At 48.3% G+C, this 12,934-nt stretch overlaps 1 protein-coding gene and 1 pseudogene across 1 annotated transcript; one reads left to right on the top strand and one right to left on the bottom strand.

Annotated features, from left to right (window-relative positions):
• Positions 1–7,016: 7,016 nt before the first annotated feature.
• On the bottom strand, positions 7,017–8,372 carry LOC120713644 (annotated as a pseudogene).
• A 3,534-nt stretch (positions 8,373–11,906) lies between these two features.
• Positions 11,907–12,344, top strand: LOC120713394. The gene has a single exon (XM_039999372.1). The coding sequence runs from the start codon at positions 11,907–11,909 to the stop codon at positions 12,342–12,344; it is 438 nt and encodes a 145-aa protein (XP_039855306.1).
• Positions 12,345–12,934: the final 590 nt, after the last annotated feature.

Raw genomic sequence — 12,934 nt, 5'->3', positions numbered from 1 at the left:
GGAAAACAGGACCGAGAATACCAATCTCTTTGACCAGGTGAACTAGAAGATGCGTCATAATATTGAAGAATGATGGAGGAAATATCATTTCAAGACTGACTAAACTTTGGACAACATCCTCTTGTAGCCTGCTTAAACTCGATGGATCGATTGCCTTCTGAGAAATTGTGTTGAGAAATGCGCATAGCTTTATGATTGTTGCTCGAACATTAGCTGGTAGAATACCTCTAAGTGCAATTGGAATCAATTGCGTCATCAACACGTGACAGTCATGGGTCTTTACGTGTGCGAATTTCTTCTCTTTCAAGTTCAGTAGCCTCTTTATATTCGAAGAGTAGCCTGATGAGACCTTGATACTGTTCAAACAGTCGAACATACTTTGCTTCTCTTCCTTACTAAGAGTGTAGCACGCAGGACCTAGATAATGACATCCTTTATCCCTTTTTTCTGGATGTAGGGCGGCCCGTTGTTTCATACGTTGAAGATCTTGCCGCGCTTCCAATGTATCCTTTGTCTTACCGTAGACACTAAGGAAACCTAGAAGGTTCACACAAAGATTTTTTGTTAGGTGCATCACATCAATTGCGTGGCGGACGTCTAAGACTTCCCAATAAGATAACTCCAAAAAAATACTCTTCTTCTTCCACATAGGTGCACGTCCGTCATCACTCTGCACTGATTTGCTGTTGGGTCCTTTTCCGAATACTACTTTTATATCTTTGACCATTTCAAACACCATTTTCCCACAACGGTGCCTAGGCTTGGTACGATGATCTGCCTTTCCATCGAAGTGAGCATGCTTCCTCCTTAATGGGTGCTTGATCAGAAGAAATCGACGATGACCCATATACACGATCTTCCTACAGTGCTTGAGGTACATGCTGTCGGTTTCTTCAAAACAATGGGTGCATGCCCTATAACCCTTATTGGATTGTCCGGAGAGGTTACTTAGTGCTAGCCAATCGTTGGTGGTTACGAAAAGCAATGCACGCAGGTTAAAATGATCCTCTGCGTACGCATCCCACATACGAACACCCTCATCTTTCGACAACAATAGAAGATCCTCAATCAGTGGTTTCAGATACACATCTATATTGTTACCGGGTTGCTTCGGGCCAGGGATAAGCACCGGCATCATAATGAATTTCCGCTTCATACACAACCAGGGAGGAAGGTTGTATATACAAAGTGTTACAGGCCAGGTACTATGACCACTGCTCTGCTCACCGAAAGGATTCATGCCATCCGTACTTAAGCCGAACCTTATATTCCTCGCTTCATTTGCAAATGTTGGGAATGTTCTGTCCACTTTTCTCCACTGCGGCCCATCAGCGGGGTGTCTCAACATATTGTCTTGCTTACGTTCTTCTTTGTGCCATCGCATCAATTTAGCATTCGTTTTGTTCATGAACAAACGTTTCAGACGTGGTATTAGAGGAAAATACCACATCACCTTGGCAGGCACCCTCTTCTTGACACGCATGCCCTCAACGTCGCCTGGATCATCTCGAGGGATCTTATACCGGCATGCGTTGCATACAGGGCATGAATCCAAATTTTCATACTCACCTCGATATAGGATGCAGTCATTAGGACAAGCATGTATCTTCTGTGCCTCTAATCCTAAAGGACAAACAACTTTTATTGCCTCGTATGTTGTCTCCGGCAAGGTGTTACCCTCAGGGAGTAAGTTTTTTATAAGTTTCAGCAACTCCTCGAATCCCTTGTCAGACAAACCATTTGATGCCTTCCATTGTAATAATTCCAATGTGGTACCCAACTTCTTTTGGTATTGTTTGCAATCAGGGTACACCAATGTTCTGTAGTCCTCCAACATACGCTTCAGATCTCTCGATTCCTTTTCTGTTTCGCAACCTTCCTCAGCTTCGCGCAGCATCTGACCAAGATCATCTTCTACAACGTATCCTTCAGTATCTTCTTCAGGCTCACCCATTGCAGTGTCGTTGAAAAATGAATTATAATTGGCTGCAAAGTCAGGAATCCTGTCCTCTTCTTCTACATTATTATCCAGCTCAATTCCTCTTTCGCCATGCTTGGTCCAAACATAGTAGTTCGGCATGAAACCACTATTGAACAAGTGACTATGGATGGTTCTTGATGATGAGTAATCCTTCTCATTCTTACAGAATTTGCATGGACAACAAACGAAACCGTCATACTTGTGTTTCTCGGCCGCTTCTATGAATTCATGCACGCCATCAATGAACTACTTTGAACGCCGATCGGCCATGTACATCCATTGCCGACTCATCTAGGTCCACAATACATTTATATACATCATTGTAGTGTACAAATAGTACATTCATACTATAATAAATTTGAATTCAAATTTATAATTGATAATGCTTATAACTATAATAAATAGATACTATTCACTTCTCAAATAAATTAAATGATAACTACTTCTAAAAACCAATTGCTAAGTTATGGAGAAAAATAACTAACCTTTTTTGAAAAAAAAACAAAAATTTGCCTCCCCTCACTCAGCTGCCATGAACAGTGAGTTCACGGCAGCTTGGAGGGGGGAGGGGTTGGGGTATTTATAGGCGTGGCTCAAAGGCACCGGTTGATGCTCAACAACCGGTGCCAAACAAAAGGCATAGGCACCGGTTGATGTTACTAACCGGTGCCTTTGTTGTGGGCACGTAGCGGCACTGGGCCATGGCAAAATCTGGTGCCATTGTCTACCCTTTAGCCACCGGTTGGTTCCACCAACCGGTACCTATTTCTCCTTGTGCTTTTGGTACCGGTTGGTGGCACTAACCGGTTCCTATATTGAAGTTTTGGTACCGGGTGATGCTTTGACCCGGTACCAAACACCTTACCTTTGATCGCCGCTGGCCAAAGGTACCAGCTGCTTTTGCAGCCGGTACTGATGCGTGGCATCAGTACAGGTTGCAACAGCAGCTGGTACCTTTGACCAGGACTTTTGGCCTATTTTCTAGTAGTGTCCGCAGGCAACTAGAGCAAACCCTCGCCGCCGACCCCTCCATCCCGCTCCACCACCACAACCTCGTGTGCTTCGTCCTCCATTGTATAAATCTTGCCGTGGTTGTGCACGCTCTTCTTTGTGGCGCCTAATCACCCGTTGATTGCGCTAGCGTAAAGGTAGAGGATTAGCCCTCGCCGATGCACCTAATCCTCTACCTTTACACTAGCGCAGTTCCATCGGCGGCAGAGCCGCTCCACCGAGGCTTGCGTCGACTTGAACCCGTCGTGCGGGGAGGGCGAGGGCGTGCCGGCGTCCGTCGCCGGGCGAGCGCCACGCGGAGCCGCCAGACAAGACGAGCGTGGATACTCGGCACGCAGCAGCACGAGTGCCGCCGGCAGCCGTCCGGTGTTCGGTTGGGAAGGATGAAACCAAAGAGGCAAAAACGGCGAGCTAGCTATTGGAGACTATTGGAGACCCTGCACGGCTAGTGAATGTCCCATGCTATATAATTACAACCTTACTTTTGTAGTCTCTGACAAGTACGTTTTCCATAATGGCCTGCTGTGATACTTTTCGTCTCAACTACTTTTGTTGATGTTTCAGAACCCTACCCTGTCTCTATGGAAAATAAGAGTGTTAGGCCAGTTTCAGTGGGAGTTTCATGACATTAAATATCATTAATTTGCAGACGTGGCAAGGAGAGAGAAAGATGGAGTTTTATGTGATGTGAGGAGAGTTTCATCACCATGAAACTTATCTGACACAGTTACTTAGTTCTCAGTTTAGGTATCTGTGTCCATGAAACTCTCACTGAGACTGGCCTTACACTATTCGGATTATGTCTCAGCATACTAGGAGTAATATTTCCCTTAAGTGTGTGACCCTATGAGCTCACATACGAATAGACATGGCCCGAGTACTCTTACTCGGCCCAATAGTAGACAGTGGTCTCTAGCAAGATATGTCAACTCCCATACGTACATAAAGACGAGGAGCACCAACGTCCGGATGTTCTGGACACCGGCAGCTTGTGCATGAAGATTGGCGATGACGGCAGCTTCATACGCGGCGGCGTCGTGGAAGTCATCGTCGGCGCCGTCGTCGTGGTGGATGGGTGGGTTGGCCAGCTTGTGGGCGTCGGCCGCCTTGCGCTCGAGGTCGGCAGCGGTGCGGCGCTCGAGTTCAAGAGCCTCGAGGGCGGCGCGGACGTGTTCCTTGGCGGCGGCGGCGGCGGCAAGGGCCAGGCGCTCCTTTTCTTGGTCAGCCGCGCGCTGCTTGGCGTCGGCGGCGTCCTGCGCGCGCTGCGCCTCGGCAGCGGCAGGGTCGACGGGGGAAGGAGACTCCGGCGCCATGAGCACGAGGCCGGCGGCGGCGCGCACAGCTAGGGTAGCGGAAGCGAGAGGTCACGGATCGTGACGGTCTCTTGATACCATGATAGCAAAGTAATCACGTTGAATAGATTGCAATGGATGCCTGCGTAGGCAAGGCTACAAAATATATAGGACTGAGATCAGGCAACAAACCTCCCTGACTTATAGCATCAGAATCAGGGAGGGTGCCGATCTCATCCTCACGTGATTAGGGGGAACCCAGCTAAGGCTCAACCGTAGGCTATCTCTATCAAAGGAAAGAAACAATCATAAGTAAGGAAATATTTCTAACACAAGCGAATGAAATGATTTTTTTTTATCAAAGTAACTTAATCATGGCGTTTTTGGAAAAGTATACAGGCAAAGGAAAAAGGAAATCCAGAGCCAACAGGAAAGTAAGACCATGTTTGTTTCATGGATCTTTTTCATAAGTCTCTGGGTCTTATGAGTTTTAAAACCCAAATAGGAGAGTCTAAAAGATTCTAAAAGGATGTTGGAGTCTAAAGAATAAAAAGACCCTCTTGGAGAGCTTTTTGGGTCTTTTAGACTCAGATTCCAGTGCGGGCCCCTCACCCCCCTCTCACCGTGACCCCCGCCCCCTCCCACACGCGACCCGTTTCCCCCTCATATGCATGCATGCAATAGGGGTACTTTTGTACTTTCTCAGCTTCATTTAATGGCTTTTTGTCCCTCTAGACTCTGAAACCAAATATGATAGGACTAAAAGTTTCAGCCTACAAACTTAAATTAGCCCTGAGAATTTTAGAAACCAAATAGGGTCTAAGAACAAAGCCGTTAAGCCAGAGCCTCGAGCCATTCTGAGATTTGTGGAAGAAACTTTTCTTTGCTCTGTTGATAATAATGATGGAAATACATACTTCAACGTGGCAGCACAAATCCCTGTTATCAGAAACCGTTGCCCAAAAACTCCATCTTAACTAGTATACTTGTTTATTTTTCTCTGAAGTTGCCAAACTCATTTATACATGGAGACGGTATCAGTATCAGCCTATCAGGGCAACTGACGACATGTACTCCCAGTTCCCTTTTGAGTGCCAAACTCAGCCATGCCTTCCAGCCTTCTCGTCTTCATGTCAAGAGCCCGAAGCCCCGAACACATGCCCCTTGTGGTGCTGGTGCAGGAACTTGACCCCGATCGTCAGGCAGACAACATTTGTACCGTCCATGTTGAGAGTAGCCGGTCGAGGCACCAGAGGTTCTCCGAGGGATGCTCTGGGGTCGCGGCCACACACGGCTGCCCTCCTATATATGGCGGCGGCGGCGCCGCAACTGGAATTTCAGCTGTCGCGTCCAATTATATGGGCGTCTTTGAATCCATGTGATTGTGTAAAAATTCCAAATTTTGGCACTATTTTATCATAAAAATGCAATCGGAGATATGATGGTCCCTGCCGTATTTCATTAAAAGAAAGCGACACCGGTTTCCGCGAAAAAACTCCCTAACTCTGGCACTTCCGGTAATGGGGATTTTTTTTGCGCACGTCCGGGTTCGAGCCCGGGCGGGCGAGCTCCACGACAGGAGGCTCCGTCAACCGAGCTACGCTTTGATAAAGTTGTGACGGAGGCTGTCAAGAAAATATTAAGATTTAATAATGCTTCATGATTGCATACTGACCAAAATGAAATTAAGAAAATATTAAGCTTTAATAATGGCTCATGATTGCATACTGATCAAAGTTGTTTGTGATCATTTGTCATCTTCATTAGTGAAATAGTCCTTTTCATAAGTAATTCATAACATAGGACTATTGTTTTATCCTTTATATTTATTCCTTATTCGTTTCTGCGTAACGGTGCTGTGAAGCAGAATTATTAAGCTCTAATGTAATGATGTAAATCTAACCAACTTGGATTTTCTATTATCGTAGATTGTTTATTCATATATATTGTGAATATTAAAGTCGTTTATGTAATATTGCTATCCAGCCGTAGGTTTTTGGGCTCTTTTCAGTACCCTATAAGCAATATGAATAAGATTATTAGCAGAATATTTCCCCATAAAGTTATTCATGCACACACAAAGTTGACTCTCATTAGAAAAGGCTTTATAATTAGACCGATGATTAAAACCCAACGATTTTATGGTAGGGTCAAATGTTTCTTGAGAGCAACCTCTCTGGCCCGTCCTTTCTCCGCTCCGCGGCCACCTGCGCCAGCCGCGTGTGCCCTGATCCTTGCCGGACCCGTGTCCGTGTGTCTGTGCTCCTTCAGCTTTTCAGGAGCGACGGCTACATCTTTTTGGGATGAATCTAACTCACCACTCTTCCAACCAAACACCTTCAAAGCTGGATCCGACCCATCCCTCCCAACCCACTTGAACGCTCCAACCAAACACTGCAAGATGCAGAAGGCGCAGCTATATTGGATCTGCTCGCTTGCGGCTGCGACTGCAGCAAGTAATATCTACAGTAAATTTTACTTGGGCTGTGTTTAGTTCCATCTAATTTTCCAAACTTTCCGTCACATCGAAATTACATCAAAACATTAAATATAGCAAATGACGCATACATGGAATACTAAATGTGGGTAAACAAAACAACTTATTGCACAGTTTGAATGTACATTGCGAGATGAATCTTTTGAGCCTAGTTAGTCCATGTTTAGACAATATTTACCATATACAAATGAAAATTACTATAGTGCTTTTCAATTTCATTTTTTCTAAATTTTTCGCATCTAAACACAGCCTTGCCGGCTGCTGTAGCTGTAGCTGCAGCTGCAGCCAGCAGCCCAGCACTACCAGAGCACCCTTATTAACTTATCGTGGGCACACGGTACAGTGTCACTGAATTCCTACGTGCCCCCTGGTGTGTAGCTCAAGACAGAGTGCACCGCCTGCACCACCGTGCAAACCAGCCCCAGGGCCGCCGCCGCGAGCCCGACGGCGAGCCACGGGTTGCTGAAATACCTGAGCATCAGCCACGCCGCCTATCGCCGCGGCTGGCTCCGGAACCGCCCCTCCAGCGCCTACCACGTCGCGTGCAGGTAGTTGCCGGCGGGGTCGTCGGCCCCGAACGCGACGCCCCTGCAGAGCCCGGCGAGGCTCTCGGCGACCTCGCCGTGGCCGCCGAAGCCGTACGAGATCACGCCGCGCCTGGACAGGAGCTCCACGTCCCGCGCCGTGCACGCCCGTTGCGACACGAGCACGCAATACGCCGTCATGCGGCTCCCCGCCGCCGCCGGGTTGCTCTGCTCCAGCGCCATCAGGTTGCGCAGCAGCCGCCACGTCTCGGCGTCGACGTTCAAGCGAGGGATCTCCAGCGCGCCGCCGCGGCCGTCCAGCTCCACGTCCATGATCGGGCGCCGCCCTTGCCGCCGAGGGGCCGGGCCCTGAACCCCACGCCGGCGCAGTGGTACTCCGTCGCCGTTCGCCACCGCCCCACCGGACGCTTGCCGCCGGGTGACCTTGCCGACGTTGGTGGGTGGCGACAGCGCGGTGGGCGCGATGTGCACGTGCAGCAGGTGCAGGATTGCCTGGCTCCGCCGCCGCCGGCGTGGCCACCGAGTACTGCTGCCCCGCAGGAGCTCACGGACGTACTCCACGATGGCGTCCGCCGCGGAGACGCCGGCGTCCGGGACGGCGAGCCGGTGGATCGCGTCGACGACGAAGAACGGTATCTGATTCTCCGCGAGATACAGCACGTCGCGCACCACCGCGATGGCCTCCATCATGTCGGCGCGGCCCTCCCTGCTCGTGGCCACCGGCCCCGGGACAGCTGCCGCCGCCATTCCCGCGGCGCGCGGCGGCCTCGACAGTCACAGCCCAAGAAAAAAAAAGAGAAATAAATTTTTCCCTCACCGGGCCCGCCCGTCAGCCTCCCCTTCCCTCCCTCCTCCCTGCTCTGTTTCGGCGCCGCACGCGTCGCCCCGTCGCCGGCCATCCTGGGGACACGCGCCGGCCATCCTCGGGCACCGCGCGCATGTCCTTATTCGCGCCGAGTCCGTCCCCTCGCCCCCTCTCCTTATCCGCGCCCGGCCGGCCCCCGCTCCCCCTCAAACCCTAGCCCCAAACCACCATGGCCGCCGCCCCCGAGCTTCGTCGCCGCCGCGATTCGCCGCCACCGGTGAGGTGCTCCCCAATCTAGTGCACGCACCACCTAGCCCTCCCCATCCTCGACCGGTTTGGGCCCTCACCCGGCCTCCTCCCCCTCCCTGCTGGGCTCTCGGCGGAGCTCGCCGTTCGCCGCCGTGCCGCCCGTCCGTCGCCGCTCCTCGGCTGCGCCGCCATCCCCTCCACCCCGTGCACGCCTCCCCTGCCTCGCTCCGGCTTAGCCTCGCCGTGCCGCCTTGCGCCGCCGCTCGCCGTCGCCGTGGCCGCGCGTGCGAGCGCGCACCGTGCGACGCGCCACGCGACGCCGTGGCCGCGCCCACGCCGTGGTCAAGGCCGGCTTTGCCTTGACCCGGCCTGGGTGGGCCGCTGGCCCGTGGGCCCCGCTTGTCGGCCTCTGGGCCGGCTCTGCGGGGTGGATCTAGCAATTTTGCTAGGAGTTGTGTTTTTATTTTGTCTGCAATCTTGCAAAATCCATAGAAATTCTTGTATAATTCCGAAAACTGTGAAACTTGTTTTGTTGGATTCCTCTAGCTTAGATATACTCAAGAAAAATATTGTTTTGAATGTTAATTTGCTGTAGATTTATCTATAGATTTATCTTGTAAAAGTGAGTTTAATGCTTATTTATTTGTGTATTGCCTTAAAAATTTCAATCTAAATTTTTTTAGACTCCTTGCGAGGTTTAGTTTTCAGTGGTGCAACTTGTTCATATGCTTCCTTGCTGTTTATCAAAGTTTTAGCTTGTTTTCTTATGCTTTATCTGAAAATGGTTTAATATAGACCTTTTTTCTGGAAAGTGAGAAAATAGTAAAACCAGTTTTGTTAGCTTTGTTTTCATGCCTAGTATCTAAGATAATTTTCTTGGATTTGTTTAGTTAAGTTTGTATGTATTTTCTGATTTACCTTTTTTATAGTGGCTGAAAACTAATGTATTTATGATTAATTATAGGAAAATTCTTTTGCTGCAAAACCAATTTTCATGAGTTTCTTGCAATGTTCTCGGCATGATAAAATTATTTCATGATTTATGCATGTTGTTTAGTTCATTTCTTAATTCTTGCATCGCATTCATGCATTATAGTGACCGAACCGTCAGAGGTCGAACCCGTGGAGCCTACCGAGTCCATGGAGCCTGAACCCGGAATCCCGTTCGTGGTCAAGCCCGAAGTTAACCAAGGCAAGTAGCTAAGCATATTCCTTGCACCTGTCTAATCTGATTTAGTTTAGCTATTCCACCTGGGTATTGTTGGGCTATATATGTATAGTATGTATGTATTGCATTGTTGTACCTATCTTGATGCATAGTCCTTCCTTGATTTGTTATGCTTGTTCTTGGCACTAGTTAGTTAGTTAATTACTTAACTTGACTAGATGCTTAGCCCTGCTTAGAATACTCACATTGCTCGCTAGACAGGAATGGTTTGGAGGATCACATTTACCGTTTACCCTTGATCGCACTGGTTCGGTTGGGTTGTTAAGAGTTTGGTAGTATCGAGATTCGAGCGGAATGGTAGGGCCTAGAGAATGGAGTCACATGGGCATAGTCCGCTTGAATCGTTTAAGGACCGTCCGTGGATGACGTCGGTTTTGAGCACCTTTCCGTGCTACCACATATCCAATATAATGATACGGATAAGCCAATTACCTTCTTTGACTTGATCATTGATGTACAGTCCTAGATACATGGCTACGGGCTATGCAGAGAGGCTTAGTGTGTCCCCAGGTGGACCTATGTGTTGGAAAGTTTAGAGATGTCCCTGGTGGAACTAAGTCTCTACTCATAAGCTAGGTGTGAGGTTCAATGATCGAGCCTTGTTGGGAACGGCTGACGCGAGTATCCCCTTACTCAACTCTGGCTGGTTGGGTGAGTCGCATGGTCCTTGCGTCGTGTGGGTAAAGTAGTACACCCTTGCAAGGTTTTAATCAATTCGAATTACCGCGCTCTCGGTTATGAGCAAGCTCCTTATCCCATGAACTCCTCGTAAAATTTCGGTTTGGTGGAAATGGTTCATGGCACCTCTGTGTCACTTTATATGATATACTCGTAACTAACTAAAATTTTAATGGGGGTTTGGGCAATATTAATTAATTGTGATAGACGATAGGGTAGAGAGCTAATGTTGATGCAATAATTACTTAACCTTAAAGCTTTTACTTGAGCTATGGCATGATCCTTGTTTATTTAATTGTGTAAGTCTTGTGAGTACCTTTTGTACTCAGGTTGCTTTCTAAACCTAGTTGCAGGTGAGCCGGAAGTGGTGTTCGGCCACTTCTACCCCGCTGATCCTAATGCGGGGAAGGAGTAGGTCGTTGCAGCTGTGGTGATGTCCTTGAGCAAGGCATAATCATCTTAAGTAAGATTTATCGTAACTAAACTCCGTGAGAATGTAAATTCAATAAATCCTAAGCCTGTTTCTGTTTAATATGACTTTCGGGAGCCCAAGTCTTGTAAGTGAAGCTTGAAACCCACCTATATTGAACTTGTAATATTAAGTTTCGAACTTTGTTTTTGATAAAACTGATCTTTGTGGATTATTGGCGATTTATTCGATTGTAAACGGTTTGAGCATATGCTAATTCTGGGCGTATGTTGGAGCACATACCGGGACTACCGGATTTGATATTATTTTGGATGAATGACGTGTTGGTTATTCGTGTCTCTAGATGTGGGATAACACGTGGCACACTCTATGGCAAGCATGTGTTAACTCATATATGGATGATAATGACCGGCGGTTCGTTTAAAATAGTATCAAATTGGGCGGTTCTCACAACGGGTATCAGAGCTGAGGTTTCCATGAAGTGATTCTAAAAATTTGTTTAGTGGGTTGAGAGTCAAATAAAATTTGATTACTTGCACTAAGATTTACTTTGGTTAAAAATTTGAACCTAAGGTGAAATGCTACCTTTTTTCCTTGGTCTTAGAACTAATTCCTCCTTATTGCTTCACTTGTTTAATTAAGATCTGCTTAACCCCTCTTGTCTGCATGTGTAGCGGGAGCGTAGGGAAAACCCTTACCTGCTGAAAATCTTTTGAGCCTTTTACCGGAGTTGAGAAGGTGGGAATCACCCATTGTCCTAAGTGCTAGTAGGAGGGTTGTAGCGCTGCTGGGCAATGCGGTTGTTTCGGGTCATAAGTGAGTGCTAGAACGTTAAGGCGTGCTCACGATGTGAGGAGACGTCATGTTGCATTCATACCTCGTATGCATGCATATTTCTTTTCTGGTCTCCAAATCTGTTTTCCTCTCAAAATTGCTACTCCGGTGTTGATCGTGTGTTAGATTTTTATCTACCCATTGTCTTTCCACCCTGCCTTTGAGTATCATTCTCCATCTTTCATTTCTGATCGCTAACCGTTTTGTTTATTAATAGGATGGTGTTGCGTTCGGGAACCGAGAGAGATGGTGCCAATGGTTCGGGTGGCAATAACAACCGCAACAACGAGGTTCCCCTTCCTAATCCTCCCGTTCACCCAAGCCTCGCAGACGTCCTGGCCCGGCAAACTGAACTTATGGCGACCATAGTCAATCAAATGGGCAATGCCGGCAATCATGGCCCAAGAGCTGAGCATCAAGTGAACAGGTTTGGGGATTTCTTCCGCACCAACCCGCCCATCTTTCGTGGCTCCAAGGTTCCTCTTGATGTGGATTTCTGGCTCAATGTGATTGAAGAAAAGCTGTGTGTTATTGAGTGTGAGCCATATGAGAAGGTTTTATTTGCTGCTCATCAACTGCATGATGCCCCTAGGGCTTGGTGGAGGAACTTTAAGGCATCTCACCCTACCAACCACCACTTCACATGGGAGGAGTTCCGCACAGCTTTTCGCTCCTTCCATATCCCCAAGGGCATAATGGATATCAAGAAGAAAGAATTTCTGAATCTTACCCAAGGAAATCGTGATGTGATGGCATATGTGAATATCTTCAACACTCTCCCAATATGCACCTGAAGAAGTGGCCACCGATGCCAAGAAGCAAGAACACCTGTACGATGGGCTCTCCGCATAGTTGCAAGACAAGCTCTCCACTACCAAGTTTGAAGACTTCAATGACTTGGTGAATATTGCCATTAGAGCCGAGCACAAGATGAAGAATCTTGAGGCAAAGAACAAGCGTCCCGCTCCTACCTCGGCAGGCGGTAGCTCCTCACGTCCACGTCTGGGGCCTCCTCCTCTTCCACCTCGGGAGCCGGGTGCTCAAGCTCCACGTCCTATGTGGATTGTGCGTAATCCTCAACCTCCTCAAGGATAAGCTCCTAGACCAGTCAATGTCTATTGGAGCAACCCAGGTGCTTCCGCAAAGGGGCCATTCTACAATTGTGGTGGCACAGGCCATTTCTCCAGGGATTGCCCCTCTCCGAGGCGTGGCGGTGCCTTCAATGCACCCAGGCCCAATAACCCTCTACCTCAAGCACAGCGCCAAGAAGCTAAGCCACAACAAGCTCCTAAGCGTGGCCGTCTCAACTACACCACCGCCGAAGAAATTCCGGAGAATGCCGAAGTCCTCATGGGTACGCTCCTAATCAATTCTCATCCAGCGA

The sequence above is a fragment of the Panicum virgatum genome, chromosome 6K, assembly GCF_016808335.1.
Source record: "Panicum virgatum strain AP13 chromosome 6K, P.virgatum_v5, whole genome shotgun sequence".
Taxonomy (NCBI): domain Eukaryota; kingdom Viridiplantae; phylum Streptophyta; class Magnoliopsida; order Poales; family Poaceae; genus Panicum; species Panicum virgatum.
Note: the sequence above shows the minus strand (reverse complement) of the source record. Positions and strands in the feature narration are given on the sequence as shown.

What these genes read in the sequence shown, in the direction of transcription:
- LOC120713394 (XM_039999372.1), top strand. Translation starts at nt 11,907, where the DNA reads ATGGCGACCATAGTCAATCAAATGGGCAATGCCGGCAATCATGGCCCA.